Here is a 21,073-nt window from a genome sequence, read left to right as displayed (position 1 = left end):
TAGGGGCTCGCTGCTGGCCTATGTACTGTGCCTATGTACATGCTATGTACTAGTAGCGCCTGGCCGAGAGCCAAATGTCTGCTGCCGGTGTTCTAGCATGACACATGCATCACAGTTACCTGCACTAGCAGCACCTATTGGCAAAATCAATGTTATTTGAAATTGGACTGCTGTGCGAGGCATTGGGCAGCAGGCAGCAATGGCATATGCTTGCATCGTACTGTAGATACCTGGGTATTTGAGCCAGTGCAGGCAGGTACAAGCAAGGTGTGAATGAGGTAGTATCATCTGGTGAGCAATACCTGGGGCAGAGTCAGATGCGAGATGCGGAGTGGACGACAGGGTACATGGAGGGTACATAGTACGTGTGCTTGACAGAGGTTACCTGGCTGGTTACATGTTTAGGTTTGTGCCTGCTAGAGTGCCTGTATCCGATCCAACAACAGCAAGCACCTCAATCCGGGGTACGTACCAAACTCTGGCATCTTAGTTCCTCTTCGTCCAGCACACCCAACTACTTCCATCAAATTTCTTCATCGGCGCAATTCATTAGACTTCGCGCCTGGTGGCTGCTCATCCTCGGGCACTAGCGCCGGATGGCATTTGCACTTATTGTGTGCATGATGCTAGGCTCCGTTGTGGAAGTCGCCGTGGAACTTCTGTTCGTGTTGGCTGCTCTTCTAAAGAAAAGCCACTGCGGCAGTACCGCAGCATGTACCGCAGTACCGGATTATCTAATCTGGCCAAGGAAAAACGCATCGAGGTCCGTCCGTCGATCCATCCCAGCCCATGTCATGCCATGCCAGGCCATGCCATGCTACGATGCCAGCATCTGCACTGGCGAGCAGCGAACGCTAGGGCCTCTCCCGCTGGACAGAGCCAAAAAAAAAATCTCACGGCTGTTACGTACAAAGACACACTATTGCGGTGTGCTAGCCGAGCAGAGCGAGCAGGGCTGACCGGTCGCTGAATACGGGCATCTGGATTCTCCAAAAGCGTCGCTCGCTCGATGGCGTTGACGGCATTCGCTAGCCACCGCCCAGCCTGAGCAATTGGCCCTTTTCGGCGCTTCCCTCCCATCGCCTTTGTTTCTCCCCGTATTCCATGCGCACTCTATTTTCCCCATGGGCGCCGCGCTGACAGCTGCGTTGGGCCAGCGTGGGGGAAGTCGGGGTCGAAAAGCTGGAGAGGGCACCGGCGCTGCCTCCCAAAGGGCCAATTTTCGGTCGTACTCAGCGGCGCTATTATTTTGCCCTGGATGGACCCTCCTGTTGGTGGTTGGAGGGGTGCTTTGCTGCCCGCGTTCAGCGTCTCTCCCACCGCAGGCGTGCTGCTGCTGGTAATTGACCGAGCTAGGGGCGGCTTGGCGGCCAATTGGCCACCGCGCAAATCTGCAATCTGGAATCATCTCCGAACTGCTGCTGCTGACTCGCTGCCAGCCAAAGGCGCGACAGCTAACGGCCACAGCATTTTGCGGCAATACGCGGAAGTCATGCGCCACCAGGTCAGGACTACAGGCCTCGAGTGCTATACGCGGAGTCATCTCGTGTCGTGTGAGCCGTTGCGTATTTGCTCTGGCTGCGTCTCGCCCGCATCCCATCGCATCACGGGCGCCTCTTCGGCGGTTTGCCGGATTCACTAGTGCTGGCTCTATTCTTAACCAACACCCAATTGTCACGCGTCCAATGTGCATCCGCCCATCACCGCATCGACAGGTCGATCGGATCATGCCTGGCCTCGTCGCTGCGTTCAGGCAGAGCACCTACAGCACGGCAGGCCATGTGCCTCATCACACTCATCACAATCAATAGTGCATTTCTACAGGTCTCCTTGTAGAATGTGACAGCTTGGCCGATGGCCGATGCCAAGATCTGCCCACCGGCGAGGCTGAAAACGGGATGCTACTGCACCTCGCGACGATGGCGCCCAGAGCGAGGTTTGAGTTAGATGCTGGAGTCGAGATAGCTGTCTCGGATCTCTTTGGCCGAAACAAAGATGGCCCTAATACTTCCCCGGCCAATATGCCAGCCCGTTTCATGATTCTTTGACGTCGTTGATCAGTCAAACCCACTGCTTTGGTCTCTGGCTTCAAACCGCCTCCAAACTTTCAGCCTCCTCTGGGGATGCTCCCGGCTCCGTGATCAAGTGGATTAGCATCATCTCACAGAATCATACTAGGCAGTTTGGCCATTCGGCGTTACTATTTGCCTCCTCATACTAGGGGCTGTTGACATGTCTACGCCCAACAGCCATTGACATGATCCAACACCAGACGTCTAGCAGCAGTATCGCCATCGTGGCATTCCCTGCAATACACACAAAAATAAACCTTGTCTCCATCGCCGTGGCTAAATCTACCCAGCTACTGCTCGCTCCCCTCTGACTAATAAACTCACGACCAGAAAACAGGCGAACCGGACCCAATGCTCGGGCACCCCCCAGCTCGCACTCCATACGCCAGCTAGCATGCCTCACCATGCACGTCTCCGGACCGAAACACCACTCCACATGTACGCCCACAATGCGGAGCTTCTCTGCAAATTTCAGGTCACGTTAATATCAGGAAAAAAAAAAAATCCTTCTCACGCCAGTGGACGGGGGCTTGCTCTACGCGCAGCCTGGCATCTGCTGGCTCTTGGGGGATTTCCGGGACGCCAAACCTAGCTGAGCCAAGGGCCCCTTCAGCCGCGCCGCCTTGCTGCGCTGATTCGACAGGATGCACGCCAGCCTTCCACCAGAGGTACGTACCAGCTCGTACCGGCGCAGGCATTGGCTGCTAGCCGACACATGCCGGCGAGTTTCTAGACCCATCGAGACGCCAGATCGAGGCCGAAAGCCGCCCCGTATTTGCTCATCTGATGAAGGGATGAACATACGGGGGGACAGGGGATTATGGGGAAGAAGGGGTGAAGAAAATTTTCGGCCTTGACATCACGGGACCAATACTCTGACACGGTGACCAAGGAAGATGGCCAAAAAAAAAAAAAAAAAAAAAAAAATCTAGCTGAGAGCGTACTCGCGAACGCCGGGTTCAGCGCTGCCATATTCAGATCCGGCTCAGCTGCCGAGGCATGGTGCTCCGTAGCGAACCCTCGGACCACAAGCTGCTGTATGGTGATCATGAAGCGTTCGTTCGTCTCGCCCCATGGCACTTCATCGCGTGGCATTGTGGCTTGCCGTAGCTGCATCGGGGCGCGAAGGCACCAAACCATCCATGGGCCTGAGACGAGGCAGTCGCCAAGGCAGGGCATCGAGAGAGTATGAGCATGGTGTGAAGCACCTACATTAGGTATTACATGCACTCTTGGCTCTCTCGCCGAGCAGCGTGGCAGCCCACATTCCGGCCAAACTGAAAAAGCCACACAAATTTCCCCAGAAGGGAATTAGCCTTTAGTGAACGCCTCTCGGCCTATTTGATTATTGACTTCGCTAGATGTCATATCCAACTGTAATTCTCGTATGTTCCCGGTTCTTATTCCTCGTCATCGTCGTGTAGTATCCGCAGAAAGCTGCTACACTATACGAAAACGCCGAGCACCGGCAGTTTTCGCGGAGTGCCCTCGGTCGTATATACGTACTACTGGTATTGCTAGTATGACGATTTGCGACTTGCTCCGTCTACCAACGCACAACAAAGGGGAGTCCCACCGGGTCCCCATTCTCACAGGCAAGGCATGAGAGGAAAGCAGTTGGCGGCGGTCAGCACGGCCAGACACAACGGCAGAGAGGGATGCTGAATGGCCGAGAGACCCCGAAGATGGTGGCAGCTATCCCGCCCCTGCACGATGCTTAATACCAAAGCAGCGTCTCTATCAGCCAGCGACATCGCTTGGGAGAGGGTATATACAACAATTCAAAGAAACAACCTAGGATCGCGCGATGGCCATCGATAGACTGAAAAAAAGATGGTGGATCTTTGTGCCTTAATCGGGGGCGGCGACCCGATGCAGCATCGCCAGATGTGGTGTCCCTGAAATTACCACCTACCAACTATGAATCAGTCACTGTTCCATGGTGTTGCCACCAAGCCTACGCCCAACCCAGACTTTGCAGGGTTGACTTGTCTTGGCCCGGTCCCGACAGAAAAACTGACTGCCCGTTACCGCGGCATCTCTTAGCAATGCATTATGCATGCGTCGCCAAGAGCAAGCAGCGCATGGGGAGGGCGTCCTGTTAGCGCAACATATTGCCTGGGGACAGGTTAAATGTCACTCTGGTCAGCTTGCCGATTTGCGTGTACAAGTCTGCTCACCCAAAATTAATAGTTTTGCATCTCGAGTCGAGGACGCGTTCATATTCCCTCATCCGCTTATACAACCCAGGGCTGAGAGCCTGGCTCGATCCAATATAGGTAGTATTGTTCCCCAGGCCATGCTTACTTTACTGCCAGCGTGCTTGTGCTCGTTTCTCACACTCAAAAGCCAAGTAACTAGGTACTATTCAAAACACAGACTACAAGTATTACTGATATATCCGTGGCGGTATATTTAGCCAAAGCAGTTCCTCCGTCGCATTATAAATATGCACTACAAGTATACACTGGATATGTACGAATAACGGCAGTATACCGCAGCCTGGCGATTTCACCACTGGGTAAAGATATTCTACGACGTATCAACTAGCAGTCTCTACCAATGGAGCTCTTTGTACCGTGCAATTTGGCTATAAGCGACACACACGTTACGGGGAAAAAAGGAAGAACTTTTAGCCACAAGGTGGTAGTCGCAATACGCCGGGCAAGGATGGAGGTTACACTCATCCAGCTGCCCAACGTGCTTCGGTGAAAATCTTTTAGAGGATAGCCCTCTTTCATTTCCCATGCTTCGTACTGCTGCTACATGATGGATGCAGGGAGGATGCAGTACCACCCCTCCCAAATGCTGTTAACTACACTACCTAGTGCTTCGTGCATGCAGTTCGATTGAAAATGGGTAACTAACGTAGCTAACCTGAGGGCGTCCTCTTTGGACTCTGCAGGATTGGGTTTCATTGCTTCTGGGGGGGAGGCTTTGTGCTACTACAGGTACTCCCACTCCCTGTCGTGTCTGCATGCATATTCCTACACCAATAGAGTGCGAGGTGGCCCAACGGCCGCAGCATCCAATTCATTCTACCACGCTGAGTTATATTACAGCAATGGCCAGTCCAATCATGTCCATGCAAACCTGGAAAGGATGGACCCTGGCGCCGATCCTTCATCTGGAACTGAACCAGTCGGATTGAAGAGGTGAGAGGGGCAATCATATATGCACATGTATGTAAAGTCTGGGAGCGTAGTATTGAGCTCGTGAATGAGGCCATAACAATGCAAAAAGTCGAAATGGGGTGTGTCCTTGGTTGGGATTGTCGGATCCCTTGAGAGGAAGAGGGAGGGTATATACTCTATCTGTCATGTCTTTATTAAACTTGAGGTGGGCGATATGCTGCTGCGAGGCCCGATTAGATATTATTGGCTGATAAAAGTACAAATACGCATAGGTGAGATTTTTGTTCGTGAGTTCTATTCACATGTTTCGAACAGCAAGGTGGGAAGGAAGATATGTGGGGTTAAGAGCCATGCGTTGAGGTTATTACCGTCCATGTAGGATTGCAGATTTCACGGTCAAATCATGGGGCAAGTATGGCCTATCTTGCATGAAATATATATACGCGTGTTGCCGGCGCCGCGGCCCTTTTCTATTTTTGCTGGCGGAACAAGCGGAAGGTTATCTTTGTCTTGTTTCTTTTAATATACAGCGCTCGACCCGTGGGGTATATACCGCGGGGGAATGGGGTAGATAAAATCCAGATGTGCATGCTGTTGGTAGAGTTACCTATTATTGCTGCTCGGCATAAAAATAGATTTTTATTTTTTTATTTTTATTTTTTTTTTTTTTCTATTCGGCCCATGTTTTTTTGAGAGATTTTGGGAGAGCGGAGTTTTTGTTGCCGTAGTTACGATATTTGCAATCGCATAGACGGCCCGATCGTTTTGAGGTGAGAAGGCGGGAGAAGGATTTGTAAGTTGTCTTGATGCGTCTTATTTTGGCTCTTGACATGTGAATAGGTTTGCGAGTGTGCCTGTATTACCTGCTGCTAGTTCTCTCACTTGCAGATTTATTACATTTTTGCCCTTCTTCTTTCCCCTGACTGTGCGTCTAGCATTCTTGCTTTCTCTTTTAGTTTCATGGCATCGAGTCAGTCGTTTCACTCGATGAGCGAAGGGTTATAGAAGCGATCTATATTACGTATAACGAGGTACGTGGTGAATCACTACATAGAAGAAGAATGGCTCTAGGGAAGAGAGGAGAGAGACGGATTAAGCATTCAATAGATGTGTAGATCTTTGTTTACTAGAGAGAGTAGGTATTCTCTTTTTTTATTAGGCTTGCGTAAAACCTGTACTCCCAGAGTTTATCCGCTCGACATCTTCCTCGTAGTTTCAGCAGCAGAGTTGGTAACGAACGCTAGTTAGCGATGTGGAACTGGCCCTCTTTGTCCCTTTACCATTCTAACCTCATAGAGGCATGCTATTGGTTTACTAGTTTTCTCATTACCGAGCTAAGTAGTCGGCAATTATTGGATGTGGGTAGCTTAATATTACTACACGCGTGGAACGTGCACGATGCTGTCAATCCTACCCTACAACCCTCACATTCACTCGTAAGTTTTGCGGTTGCTGATTGTTGCGATGGTGCGATATCAAATTTATGGATAGTACTGATAATGCTCTTTTCTTAACTTCCTTCGCTGAGCTGTTGGTAGAGAAGCTCGATGTTTGTCTTGCTACGACGGAGGCAGCATAATATCTCCTGATATAATTACTAACGACTAGTATTGGCAAAGATCCCAATAGTTGAACAAGCCACACAACACTGGCGTAGAAAAAAAAAACGAGAAGCTTCAAAGAAAATAAGAAAAAGCCTGACAAGGGCCATGAAGATGTAGATCCCAGGCCATCAATCCATATACCTCTTGAAAAAAACGGAGCGCGAGATCGGCCTAGGACGGCTAGATGAAATGGCATATTCGCTTCATAGGCAATTACCATTGCGAGGATTTAAGCATATTTTAGCGATATTGATCTCTAGAGGCGATACTACCCTATTGGATATTGCACAGCGAACGCAGACGCTTTGATAGATGCCTTCGCGAATCGGTGCTACAAAGCTACAATGAGGTTATCGTTAGATTAGAATCTGCAGCCAGAACCCGGCAATTATACCCTGGCCTTGGATTCTCTTTCAAAGCTGTCGGCAGTTCGTTTTCATTAAATCAACTGCCGACGGCACCCTAACTTGACAGCTTTTCTGCCATTCACGAGGGCCAATTAATTTGATAAGGGATACGAAGATTGGTTCCAAAGGAAATGTCAAACGTCTAAACTGGGGCACTCCCCGGCCACACAGTATGAATATATTCCTTGCAACGCACTGTTTATTACAACCCCTATTTACTGTAGAAAAGACGACGACGTTTGTATATCAAGCTTGCTCAACTGCCAATAACTTGCTCCCAAGACCAAAAAACGCCTCAGTATAACATATTAATATTACTTCCAGAGCTATGCTATAACTCTCAAAAGCAAAGGCGGCACAAGCTGTAAAATTAAGTAGAAATCAGCGCCAAGGCATATCGACGATATCAGCTAGCTAAAAAAAGGGGGGGAGGGGGCAAAGTAGTAGAAAAAGGCAAAGTTACGCTCAATTATCACATTACTAACCTCAACCGATATAAACAACCCTGGATATAGGATAGCCTGGTGTAGTGCTAGGCCTAACAAGAGCCAGAGGTTGTAAATGACCTCTCTTGTTTATCCCTTAACAAAGGAAATTCCGAAAAACAGCCGCAGATTGGATTTACAGAGAATGAAAAAAAGCAAAATAGCGGAATTGGCACAAAAAGACAACATTCAGGACTGCTTGTTCTCAAAGCCCTAAGCGGTCCCAATAATGGAAAGGGCTGAAAAGAGAATTGGCAAGCTGCCTCTCAAAACAAGCTCCAATGCCTCCTTCAATAAATCTCCACTCATATCTGAGGGGCGCTGCTCCTGGAATAAGGCAATCTCTATAAAGAAAGACGCCTCCTGCCAGAATTATTATCTCAACTCTCAAGAAAAACACGCCTGTTTAGCAGATATTACACAACAAGCCCGTCAGGCAAGGCAGGTCGATGAAGTTGAAGAGGGAGCTGTGAGAACAACTAGGCTTTCTTGGTAAGAAACTGTGATACTGTGTAGCCAGGGGGGGGGGACCCCGGTCAGGATGTTTGACCTCTGCTTTCTATTGCAACCAACCTCCGTGAAGCGGATATATGTGTAGAATACGTAGTGAACCCGCATATCTGGAGTCGAAGCCGGATCCGGCCTTCTTTATCCGAAAATTATATGCGTCATCCATCGTAAGAGAGGAGTCCCCGGTACTGAATGAGACGAACAAACAAATGATGGAATTGATAGACTCCACTTGCATGAAACTTAGCACTGCCAGTGATAAGCTAGTCAAGAACCATGTCATACCTGCCTGGCAGGATCATCTTAAAAGGAGAGCATAACGGGCGTTGAAGGACCAGCAACAAATGTTCGTTTCTCCTCATCCTCTCTGCCAGGCTTGCCAATGTATATTTAATACTCAGTCAAACATACATGATGACTCGGCGGGATCTGACAGCGATCGCCATTCTCGGCTCACTCATTGCGACGTTTCTTACCCAGCGCCCTGTCCAAGAACATGAGACATTGGTCGGTGGCCGCAATAATACTGTCCTCGTCCTCACTGATAGCCACCCTGGATTGTGCAACGCTCACCTTGCCGCAGTCTCGGAGCTGGTCGAGAGCCATCCGGCACTGGAAATTCACTATGCCTCCTTTCCCAGCTTGGCAACAAAGCTTGAGCGTATCGAAACGAATGCAAGAGCAAAAAACCCGTATGCCAAGGTGCATTGGTATGAATTCGATGCTCCTAGTCTCGCAGATGAGGCTGAAGTCCATAAGGGTGGCGCCAGCGGGATCAGGACTCCTCCTGGGCTGCCTGGGCTGCATGCATTTGGAGATATCATCTCATTCTTTATGGCTGCATGGTCCAAAGAAGCTCATTTAGAGCTGTATCGGAGGATTGTAGATATCATTGAAGAGGTAGACCCTTCCGTCATCGTCCTCGACCCATGGTTCCGACCAGGCATTGATGCCGCGCGAAGTCTGAACCGAAGGCGTGTTTACGTTTCACCGAATGCACTGCTGGATGACTTGAGCGTGAGACAGCCCCTTGGAGCACATTTTTGGAAATATCCTGGGTAAGTATGCCGATATCAAATCTGTTTGGGATCAGGCGAAAATGATGTATTGACGCTGGGCTAGCATGGCCACGGGCATTCCGTTTCCGATTCCTTGGAAAGATATCCCGAAAAATATATACCAGCAAGCTTATTCCCTGATGCAAATCCTTGGATCGTCTGCCATTAGGAGCAAGCGTTCCTGGCTTCAGGAAAAAGGCATCAGACATGCTATTACTCTCACCGAGATAGATAACCCGGTGGTACCATGGATTGCCATGAGTTTTCCTGAAGCAGAGTTCCCATTGGACTTTATTCCAGACAACATTTATGTGGCAGGTCCTCTAGTTCTTGATGCAGCACCAGCTGAGACGCAGAGTGCAGAATTAGCGGGCTGGGTGAAGAGGGCTCCCACCATGCTCATCAACTTGGGTAGTATAGTGGTATACGACGAAGCAATGGCCCGAGCTATGGTGGAAGCAATTGTTCCCGTCTTGGAGGCTGAGAATGTCCAGATCCTATGGAAGATGAAGAAGCGAGGAGAATTCGGTGATGAGTTCCTGGAGCCGGCCAAGAAGTATATTATGAACAGAAGGCTGCGACTGGAATCCTGGCTCGACGTCGATCCCACTTCCCTGTATAATACCGGCGATATTGTGGCGTCGGTACATCATGGAGGCGCCAACTGCTTCTATGAAGCGTTGCTGTGAGTAATGCCCAGATTTCTTCCCACTGACTTCCGAAGTTGGTCAATTTGAAAGACGTTGTTTTGCTGATCGAGGCTCGGCTTGTCCATAGAGCTGGTCTCCCAAGCGTCATCCTCCCGCAATGGGCAGACCACTACCGATATGCACAAACAGCAGAATACCTCGGTGTTGGTATTTGGCCATCCAAGGAGACATCACCGGGGTGGGTGGCCGCAGCCCTCACAGAGGCATTCCTCAAGGTGCTGGGCGGCGAGACCAGCGTGGCCATGCGGGAGAAGGCCAAGGCGCTTTCAGAAAAGGGACTACGATATGGAGGGGACAAGGCAGCTGCTGCTCTGATTGCTAAGCTGGCGGTGGAGGGACGATGAGGAGGGGTGAGCGTCGTGGTTTACATGAGGGTGCTGCCGCATGTTGGGTCGGTAGTTGCACGCGCGTGCTTGTTGGAGTGCTCACATAGGCCGCTTGCGAGGGGCACATGATGGCCTGAGGTGAGATTTGGTCGACTGCATATCAGAGATCTGATCTCTAGGTGGCCCACAGCCTTAATTGCGCCATACTAATGGCGCGGACGTTAACAGTGGGTGGTCTGAGTCGGTTAGGCGCAAGGTCGGAGGGCAGGTTGCCAGCGGATGATGGAGATGCGTCATGTCGTAATGCCAAAAGGCATCTACTTCGGTTTCGTTTTTCAGCCGAGATGCCTGTTGCCACGCATGACTTCCGCAGCCAGAGTTTCTCTGCAGGTAAGACGCGAAATCCAGACGCCATTTGCGAGCAGCTGAAGTGCCAGTGGTTGTGTGGCTTGGAGAACCTTGAAGCATCAGTCGAGCTCGATAATGCGGGGTTGAGCGCTAAGACTGCTGTGTAGCGTTGGTCATGTTCTTGCCAAGGCATGTCTGCTTGATGGCACAAATTTAGCATCTCAGCTGGGACAAACTTGTCATATACCTAGGTATCTATAGCAGTTCGAATGCATACAATAGACGTTGACTGGGGGGAATATCCATCCCTCCGTCCACCCATCTAGCAGACGCAGACAGTCCGAGTAACAGGCTGTTTCGTGTTGGCCGCCAACGTAGCGCAGCATTGACTGACACAGTTTTCCAGAGTAGCAACAGCCAACTTGGGCTTGCAGTTTGAGCTGAACATTTGCCACATGTCCCTGAATAGCGTTGCATCTAAGGCTTGCGAGACAACGGCCCGCCAGGTCTCACTAAAATGCAGAGAAGGGATCTGATTTGGTTCCAGCGCCGAGGCTCGACTGTATTAGCGCGAGGATAGCTGAACAAAACGAACATGAATTCTTACAGTTAGTAGAAGCACTGCCACTGCGCTGGGTCAACTGGTTTATGCGCAAATCATACTCCCGTCCTTGCCGTGGTCGGTCTTGGTGATCGCCATCCTGTTGCGAAACCCATCGTCAGCAAGACAAACCTGGCCACTACCCTTACAACTTGCAGGCCGCCATGCTAGCCTATTTCTATTTCTTTTTTGACTGGTACAACCAAAATATGGTGGCAAGGCCCTTGTCCGAATGGCAGTATTTACTTACCATATGTATGTTCACAAATCAATAGTAGTAGTTTGATGCCAGATATTCTGCTCTGGGCAGTGCGCATCTTTGCGTGTACCGTCCTTCACATGGCGTAAGGTTTAGCGGTGAGTGGCGCTAAGCAACATTCCGCCCCCGCCAACACTGCCTGGAACTTGATCTTGGCGCGACGCTTGTCAACTGATCAGTGACCTTCCAGCGGCCTACTGGGTAGCTAGAGGGTCGCCAAGGACCCTTGTGGGCAGCGTACATAGCGCAGCCTACGCCGATATATCGTCACAGCTAAGTCGCCGACGCAACTTCATCCGCCTTTCTTCTCTCACGAGAGACTCTCTTCTTCCCAACTATCTTCTCTCTCCCCTCTCATCTAATCTGGCTGGCATCCTTGCGAGCTTAGAGTGCGGAGAGCTCTGAGGTTGTTTGTTTATCCAAGGGGAGGCCCGTTTCGCATTCCAGTTTGCGCCTTCACGGCTGCAACTCTACCGCCAGCCGCGTTCATCATGGCGACCTCGACGACAACTTCGGCTGCGCCGACTTCGACCGTCCGAGTCGCGCCGCAGGGCGGTATCTTGGAGGGCGGAAACCCGTCGGTGTACGATCCCAAGAATCCCATCACCATCTTCATCATCCAGGTCGGTGCCGCAAGCGAAGCCGTAGCCCTCCGCTCTGTGACGGCAAGAGATGCTAACGCCAGCGCAATTAGATCTCCCTCATCGTCATCCTCTGCCACATCTTGCATTGGCCTCTGTCCAAGATTCGGCAACCCCGAGTCATTGCCGAAGTTATTGGAGGCATCATCCTTGGCCCCTCTGTTATGGGCCACATTCCCGGGTTTCAAGATGCCATCTTCCCTGCGGCTTCGATCCCCAACCTGACGCTTGTCGCAAATCTCGGTCTTGTCCTTTACTTATTCATGATTGGACTTGAGACCGATGTTCGATTCCTTCTGAGCAATTGGCGTGTTGCAACCTCTGTTGCCTTTGCTGGACTCGCACTGCCATTTGGCGTTGGCTGCGCCCTCGCCTGGGGTATATACAACGCCTTTCGCGATGATCCTGGGGTCAAGCCAATCAGCTTCAGCGTGTACATGCTGTTCGTTGGTATCGCAGTTGCCATCACTGTTAGTCTGCCCGATGAAATTGATGCGTCCAATTGAATGACCGCTCGTGCCCTAACCTCCCCTAGGCGTTCCCCGTCCTTTGCCGTATCTTGACAGAGCTCAAGCTGCTTGATACGCCGGTCGGTATTATTACTCTATCGGCAGGTGTTGCAAACGATGTCGTTGGTGAGTACTGCTGGAAATCTTGTCTTCACGATCTTTTACTTATACGATTCCTAGGATGGATCTTGTTGGCGCTCTGTGTTGCCTTAGTCAATGCTGGCAAGGGTATTACAGCGCTGTGGATTCTACTTGTTGCCATCGGTTACATTATTTTCCTCGTAGTTGCTGTTAAACCTGTCCTTCGGTTCACCTTGCGGAAGACGAACAACCTTGAGAATGGCCCTTCACAAAGCGCTATCGCTCTTATTCTTCTCATTGCTCTTGCCTCCGCCTTCTTCACTGGAATTATCGGAATTCATCCCATCTTTGGAGGATTTGCCGCTGGATTGATCATTCCACGTGAGCACGGCTTCAACATCATCGTCATTGAGAAACTCGAAGATCTCATTGGTTCTATTTTCCTGCCTCTTTACTTTACTCTCTCTGGTCTCAGCACAAACCTCGGCCTTCTCAACACAGGAACGACATGGGGCTACGTATTTGCCACTACTTTTGTCGCTCTCATCACCAAAATCGTTGGCGCATCTGTAGCCGCTCGGCTTAATGGCTTGGTTTGGAGAGAATCTTTCGCTATTGGTGTCTTGATGAGTTGCAAAGGCCTCGTGGAACTCATTGCTTTGGTAAGTTAAAGTGGAAGAAATGTTTTATTCCCCTTCTCTCAAGTAAAATGACTGACATCTATGCATTTTAGAATATTGGTCTTCAAGCTCAAATTCTCAGCGTTAGGACTTTCACCATCTTTGTTGTCATGGCTCTCCTCACCACCTTCTTTACGACTCCTGCCGTCTCTTACCTGTATCCTCCTTGGTATCAGAAAAAGATTGCTGCCTGGAAGCGTGGCGAGATTGATTGGGAAACTGGTTCTCCAATTACTCAAATAACGGTGACCCCTACGGCTGAGTCAGAGAATAGGAGAGTTAGGCGGCTGCTGGTTTACCTTAGATTGGACAACATGCCCGCGCTACTCAACCTTCTGTCGTTATTCGGACGCTCTCGTGCCTCGGAGGCGTCAAGCGGCTCTGGAGACTCCAAAGACAAGGGAAATTACGATGATGATGCCAAAGTACCTGTCCGAGCTCATGGTCTGAGACTCCTCGAATTAACAGATCGTGATTCATCTGTCATGACGGTGGCCCAAGTCGATGAATACACCAAGCACGACCCTGTCGTCAATATTTTCCGCAGCGTCGGTCAGCTTCATAACATTTCAGCATCTGGTGAAGTTGCCATTATGCCAGAAGATCGTTTTGCTGATACTCTCGTCTCGCGCTCGTCCAACATGACATCGGATCTCCTTCTCCTACCTTGGACTGAGACTGGTAGCATGGGTGATGCTCAGATTGTTTCTTCAGCCAATGTCGAAGACCGGCTTGCGTCTAGTTATATGTTGTTTGTTAAATCTGTCCTTCGCGCTCCTGAACTTAACATTGGCGTACTCTTCACGAGGAGTCAAGATGACGTAAAGAGCAAGAACCAGGGAAGTCAGCAAGCCAAGCTCCGCCGACAGTACTCTTATGACGTATCGAGACGCGACTTTCCCACTGCACCCCTAGTTTCTCGTATTCACAAGATCTTCTTCGTCTATACTGGGGGGCGCGATGACAATCTTGCTCTTAATCTCGTTATCCAGCTCTTGGAGCGCGAACATGTAACCGCAACCATCGTCAACGTCGCTGAGGTTACCGAGAAGTCTTCATCAGAAAATGACAATATCATTGATTTAGTCATTAGCAAACTCTCCCAAGATATATCTTCACGGATCATGGTCGAGAAACACTCTATAGCACCTACCGTTCAAGATCTGCTTAACTTCGCCGATCCCGCCCCCAATGCCAGTGAGTCAGAAGTCAACAAGCCGACATTGGTTGTTTTGGGTCGCAGTGGAGGAGTCACATTGGAGGAAGGCAAGCTCCCAGACAGGCCCAGAGATGATGTCCAGGGCTGCTTGGGTAAACTTGCTGCTCATTTTGTTGCTAGCGGCGTGACGACGGACCTGTTAGTCGTGCAGGCCAAGGCAGGCGGTGCCTCGTCATGATGGATATGATACCTGTTTTGTACATTGAGCTTTGGAATACTTGAATGACCTATACATCTGCTTATGCGAAACCTGCAGATTTGATGTTTACATGTCTATATATGGCCTTTGCTAGCGACTATATTATTCTTGCTTTAGTATCAATTACAGTACTTGCTATGTATGCGCATGAGGTTTGCGTGTTCCAGTTAGCGCATCCTCTTCTACTGTAACGGATGAAGTGATGCTCATGAGTCTTTCTTTATTGGACTGGTAAAGTCTGGGGCAATGAATTTACCACCTCACAAGGGATAGGCAATTTATCTTCAATCCATAGTTAGCTCCTCAAAGCGATCTTATCCTTCTAATACCCCTTAACAGTCATGCTCTTCAAAATCATTTAAATCAACTTTGCACTCTCAAGTACTAACAAGGAAAATGATAGAATATATATTGAACTTGAAGCTTTTCGAGATATGGGCCCAACGCCTTAGGCTGTCTTCCCTTTCGACCCTCTTATTCCTATTGCTGCCGGTGTCACTGGTGCCATTGGAGTCCCCGAATTTGACAGTGACATGAGCTTCTGCGTCATCTCGTTTGTCATGAAAGGGGTCCATCTGATAAAATTTGCTTGATAATTTCTGTTGATAGTGCGAATAGTGTTTGGTGCTGTTTATCGTGTTGTTTATGCGGAATCATCGCCGTGCACGAAGGGCTTGGCACTTTACAGACATGAGAAAATTGAAGGGGGAAAACATCATGTAGCGGCATGGGAATAAGAGTTTCAAACTGAAGGGCAAAAATGTTGCTCAGATTTACTGATTTCGGCTGCATACATCAGTTGACACTTTTTATCTGTTGCCCAAGCTTAGGTACTGAAAAGCGGAGTAGCGTGCTTAGCGTGCTTCTCTCTCTTGGAGAAACCAAATCCTTGGAACATTTCTCTCTTTTGATAATAATGTCTTTGTTCTTTTTATATAACCCAACGCAGATGCCTTGTAGGTGTTATAGAGGGAAAGTATTGAAATGTTTGGGTCCCTATTTGGGGTACTGCAATTATATCGCAAAGCAATGAACTAATGGTGTGCAGTATAATTCAAATTAAGAATCGAATTTTCGCATTAATACTTTATATGCGTAGATCAAAGAAATCTGCTGCATCTAGAAGAGATTGCCACCTCTCTTGAGTCGTTGAAATGGTTATTGATAAGGTGCATGGTCGAGAAGCAACAATACATAATTCTTTCTTCCTCTCTTCTCTCTCTTCTCCCACTATTTAGACAAGAAAGAAGAAAGAATGATAATGCATTTGTGGTAGTTGGCATATCCTTCAATTCGTTAGTCGGCAATTGTATCGGTTCACGTTCGATAGAGTACATGGGCTGATATCCTCCATTTGATACGTTTGTTACAAAACAAAGGGATCAAAATTGGAGGGTAACCAGGCTTGCTTTTTCCAAGTTACTATGAGACCTCGTACGTAGCTAATATACGATGTCGGATAGTGACTTCCCAACAGCAATAGGGCACAAGTGGAGGGCGTATGGACGTATGGACGTTGATCAAGCCAACAAGGGATGATCTTGAATAGCTAGGGAATGTTCAGGCATATTTCACAAGGATATTGCGGTTGAAATGCCTCTGTTCTATTGTTGGTCACCTGGATGAAGGGCACGTGCCAACTCTTAGAAAAGGGGAATGTGTAGATCAAGGAATACAACAGAAGCTTGATGAAGGTTGTAATGAACGTGTATGAAAATCTTCAATTGTAACATCGCTTCGTGTGTTGGAAAGTAGCCAGTAGTAGTATAGGTACTTGAGGGGTCGTTGTAGGTCGGAGGAGAGTGCTATCTTGGATAGATCAACCATCAAATGACTATTTACCAGATTAGCAAAAGCAAAGAGAGGGATAACGTCAAACTGAATTGCTGTCGACACAGGCAGCTCTCCCTTTAATTGCAGTTCAGACTTCTCTTGCTCGCTTCCTATGAATGACGCGTAGGGCAGTTAAGCTTGTATTTGTCGCCTTCCTATCATGGCAGAATGGCCATCGTGAGCAACTTCAAGCTGGATTGTCGGGGAGGGGCTCATGAAAAGGTTGGAAACTTGGCACAATCTACCAGCTCATATTCCCAGATGGGTGGCAGAGATTCGACCTATGTCTTCACCACCTCAAGCTTTTAGTTTATGCGGGCGACGTGAAAGGCTGACTCTGTACGACTAACTCTATGCGAGTGAAGGAGATGGAAGAGAAATTTTGAGCTGTAAAGAAATATGGTGAAAAGGGGGCAGCAGAGCACTCCGGCCCTGAATAATAGGGGATAACATGATTCATTTTTTCTTTGCTTTTTCTTTTCAGTAGTAAAGAAAACAGAATTGATACGCCTAGGCTAACGCGCGTAGAAAGAAAATAATTAGGGCAATAATTGAGATGGAAAAAGTAAAGAATATTGACCTTGCCCTGCTATACTACACAAGAAAAAAAGGGGGGTGAGGAGACTGCATCGGCGACTGCTAAAGCGACGCTGGTTGGGAGAGCCATTTGATTTTGGCAAAAGCCTTTTGGTGTGTAAGAGCACTACGTGATACCCTTCTAGGAAGTAAAAAAACATCACATGCCGTGCAGCAAGAAAGTGAAACAAGGGATCAATTGTTCCAACGTCGTGGCATACCGCGGCATTGGGCCCAGGCAAGACTAGACTTTGGGGGAGTGAAGGGAGCAACTGATCCATAATAACAGTGAAAGCGGCGGCGTGAGGAAAAATCCTGCCATGTTGTTTCTGTCCCTTTGTCCCGGTTTTGCGATGAGGGCATGGGCACCCCGGCGGCCGCGACGTTAGCCCTGGTGTTGTCTCCCATAACAGAAGTGAAGTATCACCGGCGAACCCACGAGAGCAATGGCTATGAGCGATATACGTTGGAGGCACCTGGCGCCTGCTGGGCTGGGAATTTTTTTCCTCGCTACCTGCTCGCTAGCAGGGCCGCACTAATACGGAGCGAGCAGCCGGGACTATGGGGATCGGCAGAGGAGTGAATAGTTGCCAGATGCATAAATACGCCGGCTGTGATTGGCGAGCGGCCACGCCCCCGGCCACGCTTTAGGACGGAAGCAGTAAGTTGAAGCAACGCAGAACAGAAAAGGCGGGCAAACAGGCAAATAGGGCTCGAAAACGGCTTGAGGCTCTCGGGGGCTGCAGACGGCCAGCTCGATTCGACCAGGCGGCATCGTCATCCTACGTCACGTCTGCTGGGCGAGGAGGCCTCCCTCTCGATATAGCGATAGTATGAGGCATTTGGCTTTGGGCCGGGGGATGGCTGTGCTGTGTCTTGCGGTGAAGCTTTTCACCGTGTCTAGACCAGTCCAATTCCCAGCCCAGAGTCGATCGCTGTGCAGGAGGACAGAGACAGCGGCAGATGCGGAGTTTGCCGCGCCAGTCGAGAACTCGTTTGCAGTGGCCGTAATGGAGCCTGGCAGTGTCCTCGTATATGCCATATGCTTCTTGGCCTTTTTTTTCTTTTTCTTTTTTTTTTTCTGGCGGTTAGTAAGTACAGCAAAGCTCCAGCAAGACTAAGTTAGTAGCAGTTGCTGAGTTATACACGTATGCATGGAGTATGCTCCATTGCATCTACTCCATTGATGCCTACACATATACCTGCTCTTGATGCTATCATGTACTACTGGACGTATGCTGCCGTATTTACTTACACACGGGCCCAAGTCTCACCGCTCCAGGGTCGGAGAATAAACTGCACGTGCTAGCCTCCGTGTTGCAGTAGCATCGCCAGCTAATACTGCATGGATAGCACAAAACATTCAAACACAAGTGAGCCACAGCAAAAGGTAGAGAGAGCACAGAGGGAATCGTCAAACCGCACAAGTCTGGGGAGCGGCTGGTCGATGCTTGCTGCTCCCTGTAGCCCTAAGCCATGTCCGTCAGAGGACCCTTAGCGGGTACTCGGTACTTTGGCGAGCTCGGACGCACAGTGCCGACGCAAGACAGCCCGCACTGGCCGCTCCATCATGCACGGGCTGCACGCCAGAGTGCGCGTACAAGCATATTACGCCCCCATTGCTGCATATATCTCCGCCTTGAAGCATCGTCGCACGCCATCATTGCGTTGCTGCATGCCCTGGATCCGCCCGTCTAACCGGATCGTTGCCACGGCCGCCCCTCATCGCGAATTTCCTGGGCCGCACCCCATATTTTGCCATGAGCTTATCACAGAGCGAGCCTTGGCATCTAGGAACATGCACCGCGCGCAAGCAGACGCACACGCCCCTACAACTTGTCGTTTGATGGCCATGACCTCACTCGCCTTTCCCCATCTGCTGTACCAACGACTCGGCCAAGGTGCCTCTCGCCGCCTCCCACCTTTATGTGTCCCCGAGTCCTCGCCCAGCACCGAGGCTGAGAGATATTCACGCATCATGGATGTACAGACGCAAGCATAGACGAAGCACCGGCAGAAAATCCCCAGCATACAACTGTCTGGGAGCTACAGCGTTGAGCAGAGCTCTCTATAAAAGGAACCCTCTGCCACTCCACATGTCTGCTAAGGGTACTACAGCTCCCAGCCCTAAACCACTAAAAGCGGACAGCATTGTTCGGCAGCGACAATTTAGCGGCGGCTAATTGCGTTGACGACTCCGGTAGTGTCGCGAGCTCCGCCTATCACAGGCACCATCCATCGAGAGGAGCGACAAATGCAGCAAGACGACGAAATGGATGGCCCGAGCGATGCTTGGCATAGCAACGGCGTGTTCGATAAGGCTGGATCAATGTGTTGCGACTGAGACAATGCGCAATGCTTTCTTTCTATGGGTTTCTTTTACTTTTGATGGCCAAGCGCTGTAGCTGCGGATGACTGCTATGCTGTGGGTTGCTGCTGGCATAGAGTAGGTTGCAGAGTACCAAGATGTTGGACCCTCGTAACCTGCTCAGCTCGGGCTCGTTCAGCAGTCCTATTCAATGTGACTTGCGGAAGGGAGGCTAATAAAGACACAGCACCTCATTTCATCCTTTAGCACAAAGCTAAGGTCCACGCGGCCATAAAAATTGCGCCGGTAGAAAAGTGGCTACAATATGGTTCTACTGGCTCACTAGAAACATAAGAACAGCCTACGCCATAAGTCATGTCTTAGTGGAATATGCGAGCGCGGACACCAGTGCTCTAGTGGGAGAACTGCCTGTTCTCGCGCCACGACTGCGAAAGCCACATATCCTTCAATCGACATAGTTGCAAACCACCATGCCACTAACAAGGCATTAAGAATGGCAATTCGCGGCATTACTATAACAGCAGATTCTGTCAATTTTAGACAACCGATTCCGAAGCGCTAGACAATGTGACCAGACTACTCTCTATGGAGCCCGGCTGGCAAATTTTTAAAAAGTTTCTCCCTGGCGCCCCAGAACCAGGCAGTCCATCCTGAGAACAAGTGACAGGGCTTGTTAGGAGAGGGGGGATCTGTCCTCTTATGTACTGTATGCGGGTGCTTCGTATGACTACCTACTGAGAGGAGGCGAGCAGCCCACCGTGGATCTTTTACCAGGATTCTAGCGACGCAACGCTATCGTCTGCGCGAACTCACTTGCGCAACACGACTTGCACCAAGTGCGATGCGTTGCCCAAATACGAGGCACTGCCGTGAGAAATGAAACTGCAATGGAACCGACCTTCCTTTCTTGATGCTGGTGCAGGCGCAGCACTCGATTCTGCGGCTTGTCGCTGCATCTTTCTCATATATCATCTCCATATCACTTCGTTGTTGGTTGTGTGAAAGGGATGGTGAAACCTCGCTCTCCGCCATGTGAGACAGTATGATTCTTGCGTGTTACAGCATGGCTAATAGTATTGCCGTGTGGGCATTATGAGCAGAGAGGGACACTACGCCGGATCTTTGATGGCCAGCAGGACAGTGTGCAACCCGCTTCTAATATTTCAGCAATCGCCTTCATTCGGATTTTTTTTTTTAACGATTCCGAGGGTAAAATTTTGATGGAAGAATTTCTATTTTCAACACGAAGGTGGACGGGTTGGAAAAAAATAATAATAGTCGGCCCATGCTGTTGGGTCACCGTCAATAGTTCTGCAGCCAAGCAAGAGTTGGAGTGGGTACGACCCGATGAGACATTATTTCGTCGCCCACGTGCGTGAGCTGCCACTGTCAGATGGATACGCGCCAAAAGTCCTCGCGGCGCCCGCAGCCCTTTGTCGGGCGGTTTCGGTTCCGTTTCGAATATTGGTTTCTGTTGCGATGCCACGTGCCA

At 49.7% G+C, this 21,073-nt stretch overlaps 4 protein-coding genes across 4 annotated transcripts; 3 read left to right on the top strand and 1 right to left on the bottom strand.

Moving 5' to 3' along the window:
• Positions 1 to 1,258: 1,258 nt before the first annotated feature.
• Positions 1,259 to 1,642, top strand: TrAFT101_003126 (uncharacterized protein; the record flags this gene model as incomplete). Its single annotated transcript, XM_066126784.1, has 1 exon — positions 1,259 to 1,642. One exon carries the CDS (start codon positions 1,259 to 1,261, stop codon positions 1,640 to 1,642), a length of 384 nt encoding a protein of 127 aa, XP_065982891.1.
• A 965-nt stretch (positions 1,643 to 2,607) lies between these two features.
• Positions 2,608 to 3,167, bottom strand: TrAFT101_003125 (uncharacterized protein; the record flags this gene model as incomplete). The annotated part of the gene is made up of 2 exons (XM_066126783.1): positions 2,608 to 2,855; positions 3,017 to 3,167. 2 exons carry the CDS (start codon positions 3,165 to 3,167, stop codon positions 2,608 to 2,610), a joined length of 399 nt encoding a protein of 132 aa, XP_065982890.1.
• Positions 3,168 to 8,623: 5,456 nt separating this feature from the next.
• Positions 8,624 to 10,324, top strand: TrAFT101_003124 (uncharacterized protein; the record flags this gene model as incomplete). The annotated part of the gene is made up of 3 exons (XM_024899355.2): positions 8,624 to 9,270; positions 9,335 to 9,955; positions 10,048 to 10,324. The coding sequence occupies 3 exons, from the start codon at positions 8,624 to 8,626 to the stop codon at positions 10,322 to 10,324; spliced, it is 1,545 nt and encodes a 514-aa protein (XP_024764252.2).
• Positions 10,325 to 11,828: 1,504 nt separating this feature from the next.
• Positions 11,829 to 15,279, top strand: TrAFT101_003123 (uncharacterized protein). Its single transcript, XM_024907662.2, has 5 exons — positions 11,829 to 12,137; positions 12,209 to 12,625; positions 12,691 to 12,790; positions 12,845 to 13,407; positions 13,479 to 15,279. The coding sequence occupies exons 1-5, from the start codon at positions 12,006 to 12,008 to the stop codon at positions 14,820 to 14,822; spliced, it is 2,556 nt and encodes an 851-aa protein (XP_024764251.1). The 5' UTR covers positions 11,829 to 12,005; the 3' UTR covers positions 14,823 to 15,279.
• Positions 15,280 to 21,073: the final 5,794 nt, after the last annotated feature.

This window comes from Trichoderma asperellum, chromosome 2 (genome assembly GCF_020647865.1).
Source record: "Trichoderma asperellum chromosome 2, complete sequence".
In the NCBI taxonomy this organism is placed as follows: Eukaryota; Fungi; Ascomycota; class Sordariomycetes; order Hypocreales; family Hypocreaceae; genus Trichoderma; species Trichoderma asperellum.
The sequence above is the reverse complement of the archived record's forward strand: the minus strand, read 5'-3'. Positions and strand labels throughout refer to the sequence as shown.

What these genes read in the sequence shown, in the direction of transcription:
- TrAFT101_003123 (XM_024907662.2), top strand. Translation starts at nt 12,006, where the DNA reads ATGGCGACCTCGACGACAACTTCGGCTGCGCCGACTTCGACCGTCCGA. An exon ending in TCACCATCTTCATCATCCAG is followed by an intron (nt 12,138 to 12,208) that starts GTCGGTGCCGCA and finishes CAGCGCAATTAG; the next exon opens with ATCTCCCTCATCGTCATCCT. An exon ending in TGTTGCAAACGATGTCGTTG is followed by an intron (nt 12,791 to 12,844) that starts GTGAGTACTGCT and finishes TACGATTCCTAG; the next exon opens with GATGGATCTTGTTGGCGCTC.